General features: G+C 41.0%; 1 protein-coding gene across 18 annotated transcripts in view; it reads left to right on the top strand.

Annotated features, from left to right (window-relative positions):
• The first annotated feature begins 4555 nt into the window (after positions 1-4555).
• The window catches only part of LOC124855289, a 64201-nt gene continuing 44063 nt past the window's right edge, over positions 4556-24693 (top strand). For 11 of the 18 annotated variants that reach the window (XR_007035051.1, XR_007035054.1, XR_007035053.1 and 8 more), the window contains exons 1-12: positions 19002-19267; positions 19576-19699; positions 21174-21310; positions 21390-21559; positions 21800-21995; positions 22224-22483; positions 22554-22639; positions 22728-22789; positions 23097-23335; positions 23824-24013; positions 24089-24130; positions 24216-24336. Coding sequence is in view for 14 of the 18 variants with exons in the window: in XM_047345037.1 (XP_047200993.1) it covers positions 19576-19699; positions 21174-21310; positions 21390-21559; positions 21800-21995; positions 22224-22483; positions 22554-22639; positions 22728-22789; positions 23097-23335; positions 23824-24013; positions 24089-24130; positions 24216-24336 (1627 nt within the window). In the remaining 4 variants the exon portion in view is untranslated. Of the gene's footprint in view, positions 4578-18231; positions 18370-19000; positions 19336-19575; positions 19700-21173; positions 21311-21389; positions 21560-21799; positions 21996-22223; positions 22484-22553; positions 22640-22727; positions 22790-23096; positions 23336-23823; positions 24014-24088; positions 24131-24215; positions 24337-24693 lie in introns of those variants that run through there. The other 7 variants (XM_047345042.1, XM_047345041.1, XM_047345035.1 and 4 more) reach the window with 5 other exon arrangements.

Here is a 24693-nt window from a genome sequence, read left to right as displayed (position 1 = left end):
AAGGTTCACCAACCTGGTCATGTCTCAGCTCACCACTCATCTGTCCCTCTGAAAACATGAAGATGGACATACAGGTCCTTCTCAAAATATTAGCATATTGTGATAAAGTTCATTATTTTCCATAATGTAATGATGAAAATTTAACATTCATATATTTTAGATTCATTGCACACTAACTGAAATATTTCAGGTCTTTATTGTCTTAATACGGATGATTGTGGCATACAGCTGATGGAAACCCAAAATTCCTATCTCACAAAATTAGCATATTTCATCCGACCAATAACAGAAAAGTGTTTTTAATACAAAAAACGTCAACCTTCAAATAATCATGTACAGATATGCACTCAATACTTGGTCGGGAATCCTTTGGCAGAAATGACTGCTTCAATGCGGCGTGGCATGGAGGCAATCAGCCTGTGGCACTGCTGAGGTCTTCTGGAGGCCCAGGATGCTTCGATAGCGGCCTTTAGCTCATCCAGAGTGTTGGGTCTTGAGTCTCTCAACGTTCTCTTCACAATATCCCACAGATTCTCTATGGGGTTCAGGTCAGGAGAGTTGGCAGGCCAATTGAGCACAGTGATACCATGGTCAGTAAACCATTTACCGGTGGTTTTGGCACTGTGAGCAGGTGCCAGGTCGTGCTGAAAAATGGAATCTTCATCTCCATAAAGCTTTTCAGCAGATGGAAGCATGAAGTGCTCCAAAATCTCCTGATAGCTAGCTGCATTGACCCTGCCCTTGATAAAACACAGTGGACCAACACCAGTAGCTGACACGGCACCCCAGACCATCACTGACTGTGGGTACTTGACACTGGACTTCTGGCATTTTGGCATTTCCTTCTCCCCAGTCTTCCTCCAGACTCTGGCACCTTGATTTCCGAATGACATGCAGAATTTGCTTTCATCCAAAAAAAAGTACTTTGGACCACTGAGCAACAGTCCAGTGCTGCTTCTCTGTAGCCCAGGTCAGGCGCTTCTGCCACTGTTTCTGGTTCAAAAGTGGCTTGACCTGGGGAATGCGGCACCTGTAGCCCATTTCCTGCACACGCCTGTGCACGGTGGCACGGTGTTTCTACTCCAGACTCAGTCCACTGCTTCAGCAGGTCCCCCAAGGTCTGGAATCGGCCCTTCTCCACAATCTTCCTCAGGGTCCGGTCACCTCTTCTCGTTGTGCAGCGTTTTCTGCCACACTTTTTCCTTCCCACAGACTTCCTACTGAGGTGCCTTGATACAGCACTCTGGGAACAGCCTATTTGTTCAGAAATGTCTTTCTGTGTCTTACCCTCTTGCTTGAGGGTGTCAATAGTGGCCTTCTGGACAGCAGTCAGGTCGGCAGTCTTACCCATGATTGGGGTTTTGAGTGATGAACCAGGCTGGGAGTTTTAAGGGCCTCAGGAATCTTTTGCAGGTGTTTAGAGTTAACTCGTTGATTCAGATGATTAGGTTCATAGCTCGTTTAGAGACCCTTTTAATGATATGCTAATTTTGTGAGATAGGAATTTTGGGTTTTCATGAGCTGTATGCCAAAATCATCCGTATTAAGACAATAAAAGACCTGAAATATTTCAGTTAGTGTGCAATGAATCTAAAATATATGAATGTTAAATTTTCATCATGACATTATGGAAAATAATGAACTTTATCACAATATGCTAATATTTTGAGAAGGACCTGTAAATGCAATGGCAGCACTGTTACCTGTAATAGTTTAATAATAGTTTTTTAGTTACTGTTCTAATGTTATTTATTGATGCTGATATAGTATTGTTAATAATTCTTAATTTCTTTTTCTGTCTGGAAATACAGATTCTAATCTCAACTCGACTGCATGATTACAAATGCTAATTTAATTATATAAAACAAATGCAAATTGACAGTCCTGCGGTAAATGCCAACTTTGTGAAGGTTATAGTATTAAAGTATAAGTTATGTTCAAACATCTTGATTCAGCTCTTATTTTGCAGGACACAGAAAATTACATCTTGTTACCTTGGTGATTCTGTGTATGTGACATACTTCAGCAGTTCATTGAAGTCAGTCTCTTGTGGTTTAACTGAAAAATATTAATTACTCATCTTCAGAATCACAATCTTTACTGATAATATCCCCATTTAGGCTGCCGTCTCTGATGCATTGTCTGTCAAAGGATCTATAACTCAAACTAAACACACAGAACAAAAGCTAAACATGTTCTCTAGTTGAGATAGTTTGGTAACTAGAATTAAAATCAGTTAAAGATTGTGGACACAGTAACAAGTAAAAACATTTCTTATAAAGAATTTTTTTGTCTTCTGCCTCTGTCAGTTTGGAGCCTCCACTCCACACACAAACATCTGCTCAGAAATCACCAAAGAATTAAGAATATTGATATTTCAAACTGTGTTGAACATTTACAAAACCCGTCATGCTCACCATTGGCTAGCTGCAGTTAACTAAAACGGGCTTCAAGAAATATCACTGTCGATGTATTGTGGTACGGAGCAGTCAGCTAACACTTCACAATGCAAAACTATTTAATTTCATAAACTCACTGGAGAAAATACCAAAACAGCGACAATGAACTGCTTCAATGGTGGAACTGCTGGTGTAGGGGTTAAGCGTGCAACCATATGCAGAGGCCAAAGTCCTCGAAGCGGCTGTCTTGGGTTCAAGTCCCAAACCCGGTGACATTTGTCAAATGTCTCCCCCTCTTTCCTGTCTGCCTATTGTCAAAAAATAAAAAGGCCACTAGTGCCAAAAAAATATCTTTAAAAAAAAAGCTGCATGCCCCACGTGACTTCCGGATTCTGTGGTACTGTCGCCACTGGCCAACTACCACAGAATCCCACTCATTTGGTCCCCTCATTTCAATATAAAGGCGTTAAATAAAAAGAGCCTAAAATAATAACAGAGTTGAAAAATAAAAAGTCCATGAAATACGTCAAGTAGCTTTACAGAATTAAAGTATCACAAAATAAAACACCTATGGGTCGCTAGTGAGCACCGTATGGAGTAGACGTATTTTTTTTTTTTTTTTTTTGTTGCCTCCTCACCACTTAAAAGTAATTTCTTATTTACATTGATATTTCACGCATATTTCGGTCTCCCCGTGCTCTGACCAACTGCTTTGACATTGAGGATGACTAAACCCAAGGCGGATAAAGGCAAGAAGCAAGATAAGGCTTCAGAAGAGACGACTGGGCTGCACGTGTTAGAGCTAGCTAAGCAAGCGTCAACCACAACAGAAGCTGAACCAGTATGTAAGCATGATATGGGATCCTCTACCATCCTTGCTGCAATAAATAACATGGACAAGTCAATGAATGATAGATTTAACAATCTTGAAGCAACCCTCACTTCAACCCAGGCAGTCAGTCATTTTCTACCACTTATTCCATAGTGGGTCACAGGGGAGCTGGTGCCTATCTCCAGCAGTCTATGGGCAAGAGGCAGGGTACACCCTGGACAGGTCGCCAGTCCATCGCAGGGCAACACACATACAACCATGCACACACTCATTCATAAACCTAAGGGAAATTTAGAGTTACCAATTAACCTAACAGGCATGTCTTTGGACTGTGGGAGGAAGCCAGAGAACACAGGGAGAACATGCAAACTCCATGCAGAAAGACCCCAGGCTGGGAATTGAACCCAGGACCTTCTTGCTGCAAGGCAACAGTGCTACCAACTGCGCCACTGTGCAGGCATCTTTATTAAATCTCGTCAACCGGATTAAGGAAGTGGAAGATGCTACATCCAATCACGAGGGCCGCCTTTCCAAACTGGAGGAGACCTGTGCCAGGATGCAGGCGGAGAGCAAAGCTCGTCGCGTGAAAATGATCGATTTTGAGGCCCGTTCCAGGCGGCAGAATATTAAAATCATCGGGTTGCCGGAAAAGATCGGGGGTGGACATCCAAGACAGTTTTTGATGAAGTTCATCAGAGGTGACTGTGGCTCAGTAGGAAGAATAGTTGTCTTGCAATCAGAAGGTTGTGGGTTTGATTCCAGCTTCCTCCTGCCATATGTCGATGTGGCCCTGGGCAAGGCACTTAACCTCAAGTTGTGTATGAATGTGTGAGCATTAATGAGTGCAATTGAGTGAATGTGGTGCTAGTGTAAAGTGCTTTAAGCGGTCTGTATGACTGGAAAAGTGCTATATAAGTTCAGTCCATTTACCATTCATTCTCCTTGGTGTGGATCATTTTCACACATAAATGGAGGTGGACCAGGCACACCGGCTGGGAAGCAGGCTGTCTGGTGACGATGCCGGGCCGCGAGTAATGATAGCACAAATTGGCTATTTTCATCTGAAGGAGACGATTCAGCGACTGGCCCGTCAGCAGTCACCCGTCCGTCACAAGGATAAGCCCATCAACAGCTTCCCTGATTACCCGGTGGAAGTGATGAGGCAGCGGCAGGCTTTTGACAGTGTGAAGAAGCGGATGCTGGAGCGAGGTGCGGTGTCCTGTATCCGGCGCGTTTACGTGTCATCATCGGCTCTACGGATAAGATGTTCTACTCTCCGCGGGATGCAGAGGTCTTTGCAGAAACTTTACAGAGTCACTGAGCATCTGGAAGTTTGAGACACTGTGGTATGTGCTTTATGCTTAGGGTCCTTGGGGACCGGAATTGCTTTTATAACAGCTTGATGTCTTTACCATAATCTAAGTTTGTTAAATTTGAGTCGGTAAAGGAGCCTTTTTGTTGAGTTGGCTCGGTATTTGTATGGCCCATACGGCCTGGCTTCCTCCATCTGGCTATGTAGGGTTTTTATTCCCGCTTTGTTTGGGAAAGTGGGATGGGGGGAGGGTGGTAATATTATATATACTTTCTTTTTTTTGTTGGTTCTTTTTGTTAAAAATATTTTACGTGTTTCAATACACTGTCAGGCTTACACATGAATGCACTGACGCCATCCTGTTGAAAAATTTTTGTGTGTTATAACACATCATTTCAAGGCAGTGGCATAACTTTTACTAGTTGGAATGTTAAGGGTTTGGGGCATGTCCTAAAAAGGGCTAAAGTATTTTCTCACATAAAGTTCTTATCTGTGGACATTTGTATATCTTCAAGAAACACACATAAGACCAGGCAGGGAGGGGTTATTGAGATGCAGTTGGACAACCAAATCTTTCAGTCCACCTTTTCGGGCAAAGCTCGAGGGGTGGCAATTCTGATTCGTAGAATTCAATTCAAAAATACTTTATTAATCCCAAAGGGAAATTAAATGTTGTTGTAGCTCATTATGAAGGTTTCTTCAAAGAGCCGTTGTAAATGCTGATGACTGTGGGCAGGAAGGATCTCCTGTAGCGCTCCGTCTTACAGCAGATCTGAAGAAGCCTCTGACTGAAGACACTCTGTTGTTGTAGGACAGTCTCATGAAGAGGATGCTCAGGGTTCTCCATAATGTTCTTCATTTTATGAAGAATCCATCTTTCCACAATGATCTCCAGAGGTTCCAGAGGAGTCCCCAGAACAGAACCAGCCTTTTTTATCAGCTTGTTGAGCTTTTTTAAGTCCCTGGCTCTGATGCTGCTTCCCCAGCAGATGATGGCAGAAGAGATCACACTCTCCAAAACAGACTTATAGGAGATATGCAGCATCTTGCTGCAAACACCAGTTTGCACCAGAACAGTTCCATTTAGACATACCTCTACGGTGACTGACCGAAATGGCAGATTTAAATTGGTAACGGGTTATTTATATTCCTTTCATGTTACACTTCTTAATGCATATGGTCCTCATTTTGAAGACCCAGGTTTCTTTAGAAAATATTTAATTTGCTTCCTGACTTGGCTGATACACATCTAATTTTGGGTGGGGATTTTAACTCTGTGCTTGACACCTACCTGGATAGGTCAGCTCAAACAAGACAGTCACCCTCCTCCTCCTCTGCGGTTTTGAACACCCTCATGACCTCAACAAATCTGGTTGATGTTTGGAGATTGCAGCAACCGGTGGAGAGGGATTGTTCCTTTTTTTCATATATGCATAAATCCTATTCAAAAATAGATTATTTTCTACTTGATTCCAAATTAATATCTAATGTAATATCTTCCAAATACCATACGCTTTTAATCTCGGCCCACTCTCCAGTTTCACTGACTCTCGTTTTTAACCATAAGAAACAACAATATTTTTGGTGCTTTCACCATTCCCTGCTATCAGAGGAGACATTCTGTAAATTCTTAGACAACAAAATTTCTGAATTTTTAGACACTAACGATACAAAAGATGTTACAGATTCTACTTTATGGGAAACTTATAAAGTAGTGATCAGGGGCCATATTATTTCTTTTGAAAAGTACCTGAAAAACAAAAGGTGGAAAAGCCTCGTAGGAATTGAGACTCAATTAGCACGCTTAGAATCTATCTACAAGTCTTCTTCTAATCCTTCGATTTTACAAAACATTCTGGTACTAAAATATGAATATAACACTATTCTGTCCAGGCAGGTGCTTGATCAGCTGTTTAAAATTAAGCAGAGGCACTTTGAGCTGAGTGATAAGCCCCATGAATTATTGGCTCGTCAGCTGCAGGTTTTACAGGCAAACAGGGCAATACATAAAATTGAGTCAAGGGCAGGAAAAATTGTAACTGAACCAAGAAGCATAAATGACTCCTTTAAAAAATATTATGAACAACTATACATGTCTAAAGCAAAAGGAAATATATCAAACTGGCTCAAAGATCTAAATCTCCCGAAGATGGGTGAAGTTGCGCGAGAGGCTCTCAACACAGACATCACTGTGGAAGAGATCCTAGATGTAATTAAATCACATCCCAATCCCAAAGCTCCAGGACCAGATGGTTTTGGAACTGAGCTCTATAAAAGATTTGCTAAGAGGATTGCTCCTCTCGTCCGGAGGATGTTCGCTCACTCTTGATTCAGGTAAATGTCCCCCTACTATGTATGAAGCTAATGTAACATTACTACATAAAGAAGGCAGGGAGGAGACGGAGCTTTCTTCACATCGTCCTATTTCATTATTGAATTCTGACATTAAAATATTTGCTAAAGTACTGGCAAATAAGCTATATAAACATATTTCTTCTGTTGTCCATCTGGACCAAACAGGCTTTGTTCCTAAAAGGTTTTAATTTTTTAATATCAGACGGTTAATGAACATTATGTATCATAAGTACGACAGTAAGTTTAAGGGAGCTGTTCTTTGCCTGGATGCTGAAAAGGCATTTGACCAATTGGAGTGGCCTTATATCTTGACTGTACTTGAGGAATTTGGGTTTGGTAGTAAATTTGTGTCTTGGGTTAAAACAATGTATGCTCAACCATCTGCCTCTGTACTTACAAACCAGGACAGGTCAGAGCCGTTTCTACTACAGCAGGGAGCCCTTCAGGGTTGCCCCCTTAGTCCTCTGCTTTTTGTGGTTGCTATGGAGCCCCTCACCATTAGTATTGGAAAACACTCACTAATCAAACCAATTCAATTGGGAAACATTGACCATCACATTTCATTGTATGCTGATGTTGTTTTTGTATCGCATCCTGAGCAGTCAGTGCCAATTCTCCTAGACCTTATTCAGTCATTCGGTGAGATTTCAGGTTATACTATTAATTGGGAGAAGAGTGAATTTATGCCATTTGGTGCAAGCCTTACTTCTGAATTTTTAGATAACCTATTATTCACGATAACTGACAATCTGAAATATCTTGGAGTTATTTTGCCAAAAGACCCTAAACAAATTTTCAAACTGAACCTTTTAGAAAAAGTGGATAATCTCAGGAAAGATGTTGATAATTGGAGAATACTCCCACTCTCAATGATGGGCTACAAAAATGCTATTAAAATGGTCTCCTTTCCTAAATGTTTATATCTTTTTCAGGGTCAGCCTATCTTTTTAACAAAGGCCTTTTTTAAATTGTTGGATTCAATAATTTTGCCTTTTGTCTGGGGCTTTAAAGCCCATAGAATATCAAAAACACATAAATCAAGAGACATGGGGGGATTAGGATTACCCTGCTTTCAACACTATTATTGGGCAGCGAATGCTAGGGCCTTGGTATACTGGCAGGAAGGTGATGCACAAGAACTGTGCAAATTCCCCTCCTTGGGTGGCTACTGAAAGAAGTAGTGTTATAAACAGTTCTCTTCCGCCACTTCTTTTCTCAGCACCAATTTCACCTACAAATAGCGGATTAAATAATTTGATTGTTTTAAATTGTTTGAAAATATGTAAACAAATTAAGTTACACTGTAACTTACCGGAGACCTCAGTTCATCCCCCAGTCTACTGTAACCATGCTTTTCCCTCATCATTATTGGATATATCATTTAAAACTTGGAGACTGAAGGGCCTCACTAAAAAATTTGTATATCAACAAAAAGTTTGCTGACAAACAGACCACAGTTTGTGAGACTGAAGGGTTGTGAGTCTAACCAGGTAGTCAGCAGCACAGGAGCACCACAGGGGACTGTACTCTCACCATTCCTTTTCACTGTGTACACCTCAGACTTCCAGTACAAGACAGACTCCAGTCATCTGCAGAAATACTCGGATGATTCTGCAGTCGTGGGGTGGATCAGAGATGGACAAGAAGCTGAGTACAGGAAGGTGGTGGACCGCTTTGTGGTATGGTGTGGAAACAATCATCTCATTTTGAACGTGACTAAAACAAAGGAGATGATTGTAGATTTTAAGAGAAACAGGAATAAGTCAAAAACTTTCTATCATGGGAGAAGAAGTGGAGGTGGTGGAGGAGTATAAATACCTCGGTGTTCACCTGGACAACAGACTGGAGTGGAGATGCAACTGTGAAACCATCTACAAGAAGGGACAGAGGAGACTGTACTTCTTGAGGAAGCTTAGGTCCTTTGGTGTTTGCAGCAAGATGCTGCATATCTTCTATAAGTCTGTTGTGGAGAGTGTGATCTCTTCTGCCATCATCTGCTGGGGAAGCAGCATCAGAGCCTGGGACTTAAAAAAGCTCAACAAGCTGATAAAAAAGGCTTGTTCTGTTCTGGGGACTCCTCTGGAACCTCTGGAGATCATTGTGGAAAGACGAATTCTTCATAAAATGAAGAACATTATGGAGAACCCTGAGCATCCTCTTCATGAGACTGTCCTACAACAACAGTGTCTTCAGTCAGAGGCTTCTTCAGATCTGCTGTAAGACGGAGCGCTACAGGAGATTCTTCCTGCCCACAGCCATGAGCATCTACAATGGCTCTTTGAGGAAACCCTCATAATGAGCTACAACAACGTTTCATTTCCCTTTGGGATTAACAAAGAATTTTTGAATTGAATTTGAATTGAATTGAAATGGTAATCAGTGCAGTGTTACCAGTTATCTACAGGTCCTTCTCAAAATATTAGCATATTGTGATAAAGTTAATTATTGTCCATAATGTCATGATGAAAATTTAACATTCATATATTTTAGATTCATTGTGCACTAACTGAAATATTTCAGGTCTTTTTTTGTCTTAATACGGATGATTGTGGCATACAGCTCAAGAAAACCCAAAATTCCTATCTCACAAAATTAGCATATTTCATCCGACCAATAAAAGAAAAGTGTTTTTAATACAACAAACGTCAACCTTCAAATAATCATGTACAGTTATGCACTCAATACTTGGTCGGGAATCCTTTGGCAGAAATGACTGCTTCGATGCGGCGTGGCATGGAGGCAATCAGCCTGTGGCACTGCTGAGGTCTTATGGAGGCCCAGGATGCTTCGATAGCGGCCTTTAGCTCATCCAGAGTGTTGGGTCTTGAGTCTCTCAACGTTCTCTTCACAATATTCCACAGATTCTCTATGGGGTTCAGGTCAGGAGAGTTGGCAAGCCAATTGAGCACAGTGATACCATGGTCAGTAAACCATTTACCAGTGGTTTTGGCACTGTGAGCAGGTGCCAGGTCGTGCTGAAAAATGAAATCTTCATCTCCATAAAGCTTTTCAGCAGATGGAAGCATGAAGTGCTCCAAAATCTTCTGATAGCTAGCTGCATTGACCCTGCCCTTGATAAAACACAGTGGACCAACACCAGCAGCTCACATAGCACCCCAGACCATCACTGACTGTGGGTACTTGACACTGGACTTCTGGCATTTTGGCATTTCCTTCTCCCCAGTCTTCCACCAGACTCTGGCACCTTGATTTCCGAATGACATGCAGAATTTGCTTTCATCCGAAAAAGGTACTTTGGACTACTGAGCAACAGTCCAGTGCTGCTTGTCTGTAGCCCAGGTCAGGCGCTTCTGCCGCTGTTTCTGGTTCAAAAGTGGCTTGACCTGGGGAATGCGGCACCTGTAGCCCATTTCCTGCACACGCCTGTGCACGGTGGCTCTGGATGTTTCTACTCCAGACTCAGTCCACTGCTTCCGCAGGTCCCCCAAGGTCTGGAATCGGCCCTTCTCCACAATCTTCCTCAGGGTCCGGTCACCTCTTCTCGTTGTGCAGCGTTTTCTGCCACACTTTTTCCTTCCCACAGACTTCCCACTGAGGTGCCTTGATACAGCACTCTGGGAACACCCTATTTGTTCAGAAATTTCTTTCTGTGTCTTACCCTCTTGCTTGAGGGTGTCAATAGTGGCCTTCTGGACAGCAGTCAGGTCGGCAGTCGTAAGACTGCCTCCATGATTGGGGTTTTGAGTGATGAACCAGGCTGGGAGTTTTAAAGGCCTCGGGAATCTTTTGCAGGTGTTTAGAGTTAACTCGTTGATTCAGATGATTAGGTTCATAGCTCGTTTAGAGACCCTTTTAATGATATGCTAATTTTGTGAGATAGGAATTTTGGGTTTTCATGAGCTGTATGCCAAAATCATCCGTATTAAGACAATAAAATACCTGAAATATTTTAGTTAGTGTGCAATGAATCTAAAATATATGAATGTTAAATTTTCATCATGACATTATGGAAAATAATGAACTTTATCACAATATGCTAATATTTTGAGAAGGACCTGTATATTCAGGGCTTTAAATACCCCTGCCCTGCATGTAGGTGTCTCTGTTTCAGCATACAAATGATTGCAGTGCTGCAGACGCCCTATTCATATTAGACAGATGTTTGGCAGCAAGGGGACACCTAAAAAGAGCAGGACAGGGGTACTTGATGAGCAGGATTGAGAACCAATTGGTTAGATCATTAGCCCAGCATGAATGAAACAACATGAGTTATATTATATAAAATTAGTTTTGAGTAAGGGCTGTATTTTTGATACAGGGTTATTATAATTCATAAGGGAGGGGTTAACCGAGTCCTGTAAAATGGCTCGGTGTCCAATAGGGACAGATCTACCTATGGTATGACAGCCAATCACATGTAATTAGTGATTGATGATGTCAGCTGATTCATCCAAAGACTGAGTAGCCACGTGGGGATACTGCTGTTGCTGGCCGCTTTTCATATGTTAAGTAGAGTCGTCAACACCTAACCGTCCCGCTCCGCCTCCCCCGACGCCCTCCCACCTCCCTCCCGTGTACGCTTTTGGCTGTCTTTGGCTTAGACGATGCGAGCTTCGCCTGCCGAAGACGGCTGTAAAAAGCCGTGAAGTAGCGGGATTCATGGCGGTTTAGGGGGCCAAAAATCCCGCTTTTCATGCGGTGTCTAGCCGTGGATCCAGAGACCCGGGACCCCGGGACATATCAGTCCCCAAGCAGAGGCCCGACAGAGCCCAGGGGTCCAGGCCTCGGCAAGCAGCCACCGGGAGTGAGCCGGCACACACCAAAGCACCCAGCCCCGGACACCGAGAACCACAGATACACCAGCAAGCAGAGACACCAACCAACGGCAGGTAGTGTGGCGGGGAGGAAATAGGCCCCACATATGATGGGGGGCCTAAACTGATCCAGGAGAGGGAGCAGTCTAAGACCTAACCTGACACAAAGAACAGGCACACACTACTCCGAGCCCCTCCTGGATGGCCGAGCTCCTCACCCCATCGCTAAGGGAGTGTCCGGCCACTCTATGGAGGAAGCTCATTTCAGACGCTTGTATCCAGGATCTCGTTCTTTCGGTCATGACCCAAAGTTCATGGCCATAGATGAGGGTAGGAACGTAGACCGACCGGTAAATCGAGAGCTTCAGTTTTTGGCTCAGCTCTCTCTTCACCACAACGGGCCAGCACAACAACCCCATTACTGTGGCAGACGCACCAATCCGTCTGTCGATCTCCCACTCCATTCTTCCCTCACTCGTGAACAAGACCCTGAGTTACTCGAACTCCTCCACTTGAGGCAGGAACTCCCCTCCAACCTAAAGAGGACAAGCCGCCCTTCTCCAGTCGAGAACCATGCCTCGGACTTGGAGCAGCTGATCTTCATCCTAGCCGCTTTACACTCGGCTGCGAACCGCCCCAGTGCATGCTGTAGGTCTTGGCTAGAGGGGGCCAGCAGGACTATGTCATCTGCAAAAAGTAGAGACAAAATCCACTGGTCCCTAAACCAGACCCGCTCTGGCCCTTGGCTGCGCCTAGAAATCCTGTCCATAAAAGTTATGAACAGGGCCGGTGACAAAGGGCAGCCCTGCCGGAGTCCAACATGCACCGGGAACAGGTCCAACTTACAGTGCCTTGCGAAAGTACTCGGCCCCCTTGAACTGATCAACCTCTTGCCACATTTCAGGCTTCAAACATATCGATATAAAATTCTAATTTTTTGTGAAAAATCTACAACAAGTGGGACACAATCGTGAAGTGGAATGAAATTTATTGGATGTGTCCAACTTTTTTAACAAATAAAAAACTGAAAAGTGGGGCGTGCAATATTATTTGGCCCCCTTGCCTTAATACTTTGTAGCGCCACCCTTTGCTGCAATTACAGTTGCAAGTCGGTTGGGGTGTGTCTCTATAAGTTTTGCACATCGAGAGACTGAAATTCTCGCCCATTCTTCCTTGCAAAACAGCTCGAGCTCAGTGAGGTTGGATGGAGAGCGTTCGTGAACAGCAGTCTTCAACTCTTTCCATAGATGCACGATTGGATTCAGGTCTGGACTTTGACTTGTGGGGGTGGTGTGTTCAGGGTGATGAGCTGTGTTGCCTTTCCACCAAACATATCGTTTTGCATTGTGGCCAAACATTCTGATTTTGGTTTCATCTGGTGTGTCTCCCAGGTGGCTTGTGGCAAACTTTAAACAAGACTTTTTATGGATATCTTTGAGAAATGGCTTTCTTCTTGTCACTCTTCCATAAAGGCCAGATTTGTGCAGTGTACGACTGATTGTTGTCCTATGGACAAACTCTCCCACCTCAGCTGTAGATCTCTGCAGTTCATCCAGAGTGATCATGGGCCTCTTGGCTGCATCTCTGATCAGTCTTCTCCTTGTTCGAGATGAAAGTTTAGAGGGATGGCCGGGTCTTGGTAGATTTGCAGTGGTCTGATACTCCTTCCATTTCAATATGATTGCTTGCACAGTGCTCCTTGGGATGTTTAAAGCTTGGGGAATCTTTTTGTATCCAAATCCGGCTTTAAACTTCCCCACAACAGTATATCAGACCTGCCTGGTGTGTTCCTTGGTCTTCATGATGCTCTCTGCGCTTTGAACAGAACCCTGAGACTATCACAGAGCAGGTACATTTATACGGAGACTTGATAACACACAGGTGGATTCTATTTATCATCATCAGTCATTTGGGACAACATTGGATCATTCAGAGATCCTCACCAAACTTCTGGAGTGAGTTTGAGCATTGAAAGTAAAGGGTCCGAATAATATTGCACGCCCCACTTTTCCGTTTTTTATTTGTTAAAAACGTTTGACACATCCAATAAATTTCATTCCACTTCACGATTGTGCCCCATTTGTTGTTGATTCTTCACCAAAAATTAGAATTTTATATCTTTATGTTTGAAGCCTGAAATGTGGCAAAAAGTTGAAAGGTTCAAGGGGGCCGAGTACTTTCGCAAGGCACTGTAGTGCCGGCAATGCGGACCAAACTCCTGCTCCGCTTGTACTATGAATGAATGAATGAAACTCATAAAATGAAATTAATTGATAGAATATGTAATTTGTAGTTTATGACTCTGCACTGATCACCTCGTACAGGCATACCTTCAATAATTTCTGTTCTTTCTCTGTTCTGTTCTAAGATCTCTTTGTAAAAAATGTCTTTTACTCCCTCTCCTTTATAGACCTAGCGTTTATGAAGGACTCTACACCCTGAGCTTCCTGATAAACTAGTTAAAAATACAAGATCTGGACGTTACTTATTATTATGATAATTATTCTCATCATTAATCCTTCCTGCAGGGCATTTAATGCATTTAATAAACAAAGTGCTGAGATTAAGGCCTACAAGAACATAAGTTTCTGTTGGGTTTTGTCTGCCTGTTCTTTACAAAATGTAATGATTCTGCCACATAGACAACAAAGGTCTACAGAATTTATGACAGCAGCTCCAGTGTTCTTTAAACACCCACAAAAGACAGCTAGGGTTGGATAAAAAAGGAGTTGGATCCTTCAGAAGAACAGGCTAGCAAAGGAAAGACAGACTTAGGTAGGACAGCGGAGGAAAAATAGACTTAGGTAGGACACCATAGTGATGCTGCTCCACCCATGATGAGTGCGATGAAACAAATGCAATTGTGTGGTATTATTATACAGTCTTGTAGCCCGTTGGCAGCACCTGTAGTTTTAGTGAGAAATTTGAAGGTTATGCCTCCAAAATGCAACTTGTTTTCTAAAGGATCTTGGTCATATAATTACGGTGGGGAAGAGGTGAGAGTTGATCTGAAAAAAGAAACAAACAGAAGTGATCAGTTCTCTCAGACCTGACTCCTATTACTGCCGTCTAATAAATGAAATTGCTGAAGTGGCCCATCCTTTACACCAGCTGACAGACAAAAGTCGACATTTTAAGTGATGTATGGGGTCAGCCGGGCAGTGTGCTGCTCCCCTTGCCTTCACATCTGGGGGACAGGGGTGTCGGTGAGGAGGGTTGGGGGTTGCGTTCCTTTTCAGCTTTGGGCGTGATGGCTTTTGAATTTGCCGGGTAGTGACGGTGGAGCTGAGCATGGTGGTTCTCCCTGGACTAGTGGTGGCTTTGAGCTGGGCTTGCGCTGTGTGGATGTGTCTTCATCTCCTTTTTGGGGGTGGATCTCTCTTTTGAGGGTGTGCCCCTGAAGGGAGGGGTTTGGGCTGTGTCATTCAGGGTTTGGGCAGTGCTAGCCCTAGTCTGGATTGGTGGTTTGGGCAATCTGCCTGTCTTCTACAGTTAGCACCAAAATTATTAATATCCCTGTCAGGTTTTAGTTTAAAATAATTTTTATTCAAAGATGTTTGTTTCTGATTTAATGACACTGGAATCTATCAAAAGTTTTAGAGTCATTCTAATTCAATTTAGAATTACATGCTAATTATATTTACCAGTTTATATTTATTGTTTAATAAAGAAAAATCAAACAAAATATATTCCCAAATTATCCATACTCTTCTCAATAATCTCAGGTGTTTTGCCGATTTATATTTGGTGATGCAAAGTCTGTAAGGTTGGAAGGCCTCTTTAACCTCACCCTAATCTTTGGCTCCCTCTACAGATTATATCAGATTCAAGTCAGCACTCTGGCTGTGCCACTCCAAAGCTTTCATAACGAAGCTGAAGTTGGTTTCCGATTCTAGCTTCCAATTCGGGAAACGGCTAAAGGGCGATTCCACTTAATTTTTCGCTACCTTCAGCATTTTTGATCTACTCTAGTTAAAAAACTACAACACCTAGACAGTTGAAAACTGGACTAGATTATTCTAAACTGATAGCAGAATAATTAAAACCAAGTTTGTGATTTGTGAAACTTTTCTCTGATTTGTGAAACTTCAAGAAAGGGCAATTTAAGCACTTTTTTAGTACCTATATCACACTAGAACTGGTCCAGCTCCAAAACAGGTGAAACTGAAGGCGATGGCATGCAGGAAAAGGGATCAGAACCCCAGATAGCTGCATCAATGACTGTAGAATTCTCCTATGGTGCACCAGCAAGCTACCTTTCTGAATATTATTAATGACTTTGCTCTCTTTTATTGTCCCAGAATGCCATTTTCTGCTGTCACTACCTGCTCATCCAGGAGGAGTGAATGCTGCAAGTCAATGACCCTATACTCTGCTGGGTTTCCTTAGAAAGAAACTTTTTAAACTACTAACTGAGCTAATTAACTGAGCTTACTGTACTGTTCTATAACTAGGATCAGTTGGAATGTATGTATGATTGAACTGAAATGATTTCTGTAAAATGCCTCCAGACTAAATTTTTTCTTTGGTGCTATAAAAGCGCGATTTGAATTGAATTAAATAATTAATAGATTCATTTTTACTGTTGATTTAGTTCATTTAATAGGGTTCACAATTAGACTTACAACATGTAGGTTTTCTGAATACAGAAATCTTTAAATCGAAAACATTTTTTGTTAGAATATGTAATTATTGAGTAATTACATATTAATGTTAAAGTTATGTACAAAGCTATTCTAGTAACTTACCTCAGACAGCATCACATTCAGCATGTACTTGATCCTGTCTGAAGAGATCATGTTCATGACTTCAGCTGACATGTTTTTGTAGCTGTCAAGCAGGTCTGACAGGTACTTCATAAATTTGTCAAGTTGTTTATCGTCATCAGTGATTGGAACCCAATTCTTTTCAAAATGGAAATGTGGCATCACTATACCAGACAGAATGTCCTGTAAAATTCAAAAGGACAAAGGCAGTTACTTTCTAAATAAGGACACTTTTTGTAACTAGAAAAAAAGTGGAGCCTCCAGTGTTGTCTTTGAAACAGTAAAAACAACTATAGCCATCTTGGTTAATATCTTTCAGTGAAAGTCCTTGGCTAAAATGTATTATCTGATTATTTGTGAGACAAAGCCAATAAATTTAAAGTGAATCAATACAAAACTTTACTGTAGATTCTGTATATAGATTCTTTGTCTACTGGAAATATTTCTTGTCAACTGCCCAATTCATGTTTGTTTGTTTTGTTTTTGCTATTAATAATTATACCTAATCTCTGTATTTTGACATAATATATTTTGACATTTATCTGTTCAGTTCAGTTTATTTATTTATACAGCGCCAATTCACAACACATGTCGTCGCAAGGCACTTCACAAAGGGCTTGGAATGGTATAGGGTTGTTGGGGAGGTTAGATTAAACTGAGTGTTAGAGTTTGGCCATTTTAGAATGGGCTTTGTGCAGAAATGGAGGGTGTGTTTGCACCTCAACCATAACTAAGCCGGTTTAGGCTATGCCTGAATATTCCTTACTCCATCCAACAGGGAGCAAGGAAGTGCAGAGGTAAAAATAATTGGAGAGTGTTGTTTCCTGTTGCATTGTTTGAAAGGTGGGTAACTTTAAAATGGGCTAAGTTCATTCAGTTGAGTCATATAGATTTCAAGTCAGGCACATGCATTCCAATTAATAACTAACCATTGAACAGTACAGTCAGTTCAGTTATTTATTCAAATTGGATAAAAAGGAAACCCAGCAGATTGCATCCAGTCAGTGACTTGTGGCAGTCACACCTCCTGGATGAGCATGTAGTGACAGTGGACAGTCACTGGCATTGACTAAATCTCACACTACAAAGGCAACCGACAGCTCCATGTGCCGCACAAGGTGCCCTTTTTTTCCACTTGAGCACCTGCCCCCCAAAATGTCTGTGCACGCTACTGGTTGTTGCTGTGTACCATGCATCAGGGCTCTGATGGTTCGCTTCATCACTGCCACAATTGAGAAGGGGAGTGCTGAATCTAAACCTCCTACTTATCAGATGTGTGCTTTGACGGACAGACTTCAGGGGCTGGAGCTGGCTGCACCCTATGTGGGGTGATCTCTTTGTAGAGATCAAAAGGGGGAATTGTGGAAATATAAATGCCTTATTATTAGTAGTGTGGAAATATAAATGCATTATTATTAGTAGATATATTTGGGACTCTGCTGTTTATAGATTGATTTCTATTAGGAGTTTTTAGTTATGATAGTTAGAAACAGCATAACAGTAGCCCCTAGTATTATAGAGTCCAGTTTTTACACAATGAGTGTTTATTATTCAAGGTTAAAGCTTGTAGGTGTTTTCTGTCTGTATCGTGAGGAGGCATGGTACTCCTCTCCCTGAAGATTCCTGAAGACGTGTGGGAAACAATTCTTTAATTAAATGATGAAATGTATCTCTATTTCTTTGATACTGTTGCTGGGGAGACATCCACAGACAGAATGATTGTGTATGTGTACTGCATAGCAGCGTGGGGTATAAAATGTAATGGAACGCAACCCCAGTCAGACAACATGCAGACGTTTCCAGGTACCAGTGTAAATGTGATGTCTCGTCTCTGAATTCCGATTGGTTTTAATAAACTTATGGAAACGTACAACTGATCTCTGACTGAGGATTGTCCTTTGGGGTGCCAAATAAAAAGACTCGACAAGAGGTGAGGAGTAATGTAAGAGTTAACGGACGGCCAGTAAAGTTTTCCTACCTCGACACCAATCAACACTATCTTGTGTTTTATCAGCTTTATATTCTAAAACTGTGTTTAAAAGAAGTTCAGCTTCGTTTTCTGTCCACACAAACGAACGTCCAGGCGCCCTGTTTTATACCTAACCTAACGGTAATTCGTGATTGTTTTGAAGGATTCTGATTGGTTATAGGTTTCATTTTTGCACTATATAGCTACCTATGCGCCCGGAGTATTTAAAACAGCGCTCAGTGGCGTATTTCTGCGGGTTGGTTTGGATGAAAACATTTCTGAAAAATCTCACGTGTGCACGATATTATTTTTAAAAACGATCTAGGGGAGATATCCGTTTTTTAAATAACCTGCTACATGTGTACAAGGCCTTAGTGCTATCTGTACATTTGTCGTATTCAATAAAGTTTTGTTTATAAAAAAACGTAAAACAAAAAATAGGAATGCATTCAAACATTCAATCCATCCAATCTAAGAAGCATGTGTTATGTCATATACGAGAAAAAATACGAAAACGAATACAATTACAATAGTGAAATAAAAGAAATTTAAAATAAATGAAAATACGAGCACTAGCATTAAGACTTTTCTTTTGAAATCTCTCCGACCGGAAATGACCAGCTAACCGTTGCTACCTAAAGTCTACACTGAACCAAAAGCCAAAATGATCTACTGCATTGTACAAACGTGCTGCTTTGGAAAAATCAAATGCATTTTTCGATTAACGTAACGAAAACCGCGCTATATAAGAAAGATCTGGGTAAAATTGATGCAATACGTGCTGGGGTTTGGCCTAAAGTTGGTTTCGGTGTTTTGAAGATTGTTGTTGACCGGAACAGCGGTCGAAAGACGTTCTAAGGTGGGAATGATTATCAGTTGGAAACTTGTGCATGTAAATATAAAAGCGCATTGCACACAGATCCAAAGGTAAACACTAGCTAGTATGAATGTTTTACATCGGTACCATTTCGGGACAATGTTTAGGTTATTTTCCTTTTAGCTCGCTCAGTATGTTAAACATATAGTGAAGTTTCTTTTCGAAATAGGGTTAGATTAATGTTTTTTTAACAAATAGGACAAATACATCATGGCAATAGAATATATGCCTTATAATTATTATATTATAACACGCTTATCTTAGCACAATTTGTTTCTCTCCCCATATAGATGCCTTCATTTGGGTTTCTGGATAAATTGGAAAATTTTTTTCGGACTGGAAAGTTTGGAGAAAATTTATCGAAAAGTTTAAAAAAAGGAATCAGAGCTGCTTGCAAACGCTTCATCTACAAAGGTAAGCCAATTAATGAAGTGGAACTATTAATCTTGACAAAAAAAAAACCTGAATCAATAAAGTCACTAATGAAGCATTGCCTTCAATTATTTTTGCAAATTTATCAAAATATTCACATACTGCCTCAAATTAAATTCATGAAGGGTTTGCTTTAAAATGTTTGATTGACTGAACAGATTAGCTGTGTAGACCTTTTTTCATCCCAGAATGTTTTTCACAATGCACCTACATGTCAACCCAATCTTACTGAACTACAATATTTGATGTTTTGTCAGTGGTAATACACGTTTTTTAAACTCAACCACTAGGAGAAGGCCTTATGAACACTTGACCTAGCTTAACTTGCAGACAAAAGATTGTGTGAGCTTATTTAAGTTTCAATTAAAGCTTTGTTTTCTATCAGAACTGATGGTGCCTTACCCTCCCTGTTGTGTTAGACACTGAAAGTTGTTGTATGCTGTACTTCAACTGTGAATGAACCACGGAAGCGTGAGCTAGAGAAACTTCTTAACTCAGCATAGATCACCAATAATCAGTATTGGGTTCTGCCTCCTACATTAACAGAACCATGCTGGCATAAAACAGAATGTAGATCATACTGTTTGATATTGCTAATAATCTTTTACATGGTTTTTGCTAAGGTTCTAGCTCTGCATTTAAGGTGTGTCATAGATTGTGTTTTCTTCAGATGAAATTGGCTTTATTTCAGAACACATTTTTTTCAGTATTGGAGACCTTTATAATGTGCTTTAAAACCTTAACATCTTATAAGGTTCCAGAAGTGATGATCTTCCTGGATGTAGAGAAATCCTTAGCAATACTGGTGTAATTTTATTTATGCAATTGTCTGCACGCTTTTGATGTCAGCGGTGCCCACTAAGCCTGCCCTATGCATTTGCCTTTAATATTAAATGGGATGATTAGATGGTGTAATCTTTTCCTGCAAGCCAGGAAGGCATAAAACAGAATGTGGATCATACCATTTGATAATGCTATCAATCTTTGACATACATTTTTTTCTAATGCTCTAGCCTTTACATCTGTAAAGTGTCATTACAGATGGTGTGGTCTTGTCAAGCAGAGCTGGGTCTGGATCAACTGATCCCAGTTACACATCCCTATATGCAGTTCAGTTGCTGCTCTGATATTGGCCCAAGACCTCCCTCACATGGTGCAAATATTTGGGAAATAGAGACAATTTGTCTAAAAGTGAATGTATACTTGTGTATGCTTTTCCTCAAAGTGACCTTCAACAACATGACCTTTTAAGTTGCTAGGAATTAACACAGCATTCCATTCCATTCCTAAGCCATTCTCCAAAGCAACAAACTGGTAAAGGTTCCGCTTTTATGAACCTAAATTAAGACATAATAAATGAAAAATTAAAGTTGATATAGGGCTGTACACACTACAAAAAGTAAATTAAATCATTCAAATTGCTCTGGCTGAAGCAGTAAAACAATTTATCCTCCAGATGGCCTTTTGTGGCGACCCTATCGAGGGCGGCTCCTTCGTGTTGTCAGAAGTGACAAAGAAATTCGGGAGATTCTAACACGCTACCATGATGAGAACAACCATGCTGGCCGAGAACGAGTAGTAAGACAAATTATGGTGAGTGCAGATTATTTGTGATTTATGTAAAACTGTTGAACTGTCGTTAAAAGCAGATCTTCTATTCGTGTCTTTCCAGCTGATGTACTACTGGGTTGGAGTGACTGAGGCCGTGAAGAACTGGGTTAAAGCTTGCTCAGCTTGTCGTAGCCGTGCTCCTCCTTTTCCTTCCCAACCAGCTGTTCTGTTCTGTCTGGTTTATGGCTGCGATGCTTCCAGTTATGCTTTTCCTGAGCTCAGCTTCCACAGGTCAGACATTAAAAAATATAAGTCACAAAATCCTTTACCTTGGTGTTACATCTCCTCAGTCATAAAATATTGGAAGTTCTCTATCATCAAATTAATCTTGGAATTGGTCATTTGTATTATGACCGAAAAATCAACAAGAGAACCCTGAACCCTATACATGCAGTTGTGTGGTGTTGTTTTTTTGTAATTAAGTAAAATATTTTAGATCTTTCACATGGAGGTTCTCCTTTATGCCCGTAGATTTCCTAAAGGTGACGAGCAGCGCATGAAATGGTTGCAGACAGCTCAGAGGGATGAAGGCTCACTACGCACAAACTCCTACATCTGCTCCAGACACTTTGAAATGTCATGCTTTAAACTTACTGAAGAGGGTCAGCTGGTGCTGTCCCCAGATGCTGTACCAACAATTCTACCTGTTACAGTCAAAGGGAATGAGGTGATACAATACTGCTGGCACAGTGTAATGATGTACTTTGCATTGGCTGGACAAGTCATTTAAGGACAAAATCAATGATTGCTACAATTTATGGGGAGTAAGATTGCAGCATTGTTTTTCCCTATCTCGTTTACATGGAATACAGATTGATAAAAACAAGACCTAGATTACAATTTGGGCTTAAAATACTTGGTAAAACCACATCAGGTAATTCTCCTTGATTTTCAGGTGCTTGACCAGTCAGATGAAAATTTCAGTTATTCCAACACATGGAAAGACAAACTTAATGGAGCTGCTGTAGCTGCTTCTGGAGTTGTGGATCACAGCGCTCATTCCTTCAGTCTCTCCAAAACAGCTTCGCAGCTGCAAGAACATCAGTACTGTCTGCCAGGTCCCGCACCGGACTCCAGGGCTGCCAAGATAATGAATGAACACAGGAGGAGGACAGCTGTCGAGCCAGGCTTTATTACTTACAACCATATTGCCAGGTATAATAACTGGATAATAATGGGAACAATTCAATTTTCAGTTTACCCTGTTTTTTTTTCTGTACTGCAGGTACTTAAGTACCAGGGTCTTACCTATGCAGGGCAAGAGAAGCAGATCGGCTTTAAAAAGAATGGCAAAGCGTTTTAGTCTAATAGGTAAGTGGAGAGAATAACCTGCTTCGTTTATCACTGATTTGTAATTAAAAATATTTTTTTTTTAAAAGGATTAAAATTTCTGTTTCAGATGGAGTGCTGATGTACACTAGAGTCTCTCCTCCTCTCAGAGTGCCACGCAGCAGAGAGGAGGTAAAACTACTAACAAATTTGTCAGTATTACATCACATTTCCACCAGTAGTTACCTTCATATTACACACTTAGGCTGTATAGATATGACATTGCATTAGTATGATGGAAAATAGGCACAGAGCTGTGAAGCACCAGACTGCTAAATACTATATATGTTAGAAATGATCTTGCAAATGCAGACACATGACAATTATACAGAAACAAACCTCAAGTTCAACATTTTCTTTACAAAGAGATGTGACATGAACAAGGCTTAAAAGGATAAAGGATTTTGGTTATCAGTAACAAAGCTGCCATGTCTTCCAGGTAAATTCCATCCTGCAACAGTTCCATGACAACCAGGGCCACTATGGGCAGGGAATATGCCAGAGACAAATCTCAAAGCACTACTATTGGGGTAACCTGAGTCGAGACCTAGCCAGCTGGATCTCTAGCTGCCAAACATGTGTCAACAGATCTAAAAGGAAGATGATTCGCTGTAGTGTCTCCAAGTGCACCAACCGTTGTGGTCCAGTTGAGAGAAAACTCGGACTTATTTTCCATAGGTATGAGTTCAAACCACAACGAAAATCTTTTTTTGTTGTTTTCTTGGGACAATCTTATGGTTTAAAATTCTCTGATAATCATTTTGGGTAGCCACATTGTGCTTTTCTAATATTGATCCTCCAGTGCAAAGTAGTTATTCGTGTTTCTTTTTAAGTCATTGTCTTTAATTCCTTGTAAAAGTCTGTGAAGCATTTAGTGAATTTCTCTATATGAATTAACAAAACCATTGCAGATCTATGAAAACAGATTTTGACCAATAATGACTCAGGTGAATATTGTAAAAATGAGTCACCTGGGCTTCGCTTAATTTAATTTGGTTGAAATGTGTACCTCTGAATCTTTGTTATTCGAAGATTGCGGAACAGTTTCCCCAATATGACTATTAGTACCTTAGTTTTTTATTTGTATTTTCTTATATGTCTGTTGATGTGACAGATGGAACTAAAATGTAAACAGATTAATCTTTTATCATCCACTGTACATCCAGATTTCCTCTTCATAATATGCCCCTGCTGTCTCAGTGGCTGAAAGCTTGTGGCCGTGGGAATTGGCATCCTCGGCTCTGGTCTTCCATATGTTCAGCCCATTTTACAGAGAAGTGCTACGAAAGCAGCAGAGAGAAAATCAACCTCCTTCCAGATGCAGTGCCCACACTTAACATCCACAATGAGTCAAAGGTGATACAGGGAGTCACAGCTAACGCTCATTTCTTTAATTTGAGCAGATAACTAACAGTTCTTTTTCCTCCACAGACTCAGGCAGATGGTTTGACCTCAACACCAGCAGGGGAGGAAGTATGTACAGTAGCTAGGAAGTGAGACTTTTAGGGAACATTATACCATGTTCTCAGATTCTAATAATATTCTTCTGTGTGAACAGGCCTTCTTTTCTAAGTACAATGCAGTGGAGCTCTACATCAGCAGACGCATTTACCCTCCTGGATTGACCTATGTAGAGAAAAACACTTTCAGGAGATTCTGCAAAAGATATGCTATCATAGGTTTGTCAAATTCTGTGATACATTTTTTGTGACACGGTCTTGATAACAAATAAACTTTTGCAACTGGGACAGATAATTCAGCATGCCACTATTAGATGATTAAAGCACGTCTTTTAGTTATACTTCTTCAATCTAGCAGCTCCCTTAGAGTTTGATAGAGCAAAATCGTTTCATACATAAATACGAGAAATTAAAACTTAAACACTCCAGACAGGAATTTGGTTTTGTCAAACCAGTTGAAGATCTTTTTTACATGTTGTAGTAAATTGCCTTAGGCAAACATGAAGACATGAAAGAAAAGCTTATAATCACATTTTAAGAAGCAAAAACTGTGTTTAAATTCAAACAGGCAGATCA

Source organism: Girardinichthys multiradiatus, chromosome 19, assembly GCF_021462225.1.
Source record: "Girardinichthys multiradiatus isolate DD_20200921_A chromosome 19, DD_fGirMul_XY1, whole genome shotgun sequence".
Taxonomy (NCBI): domain Eukaryota; kingdom Metazoa; phylum Chordata; class Actinopteri; order Cyprinodontiformes; family Goodeidae; genus Girardinichthys; species Girardinichthys multiradiatus.
Note: the sequence above shows the minus strand (reverse complement) of the source record. Positions and strands in the feature narration are given on the sequence as shown.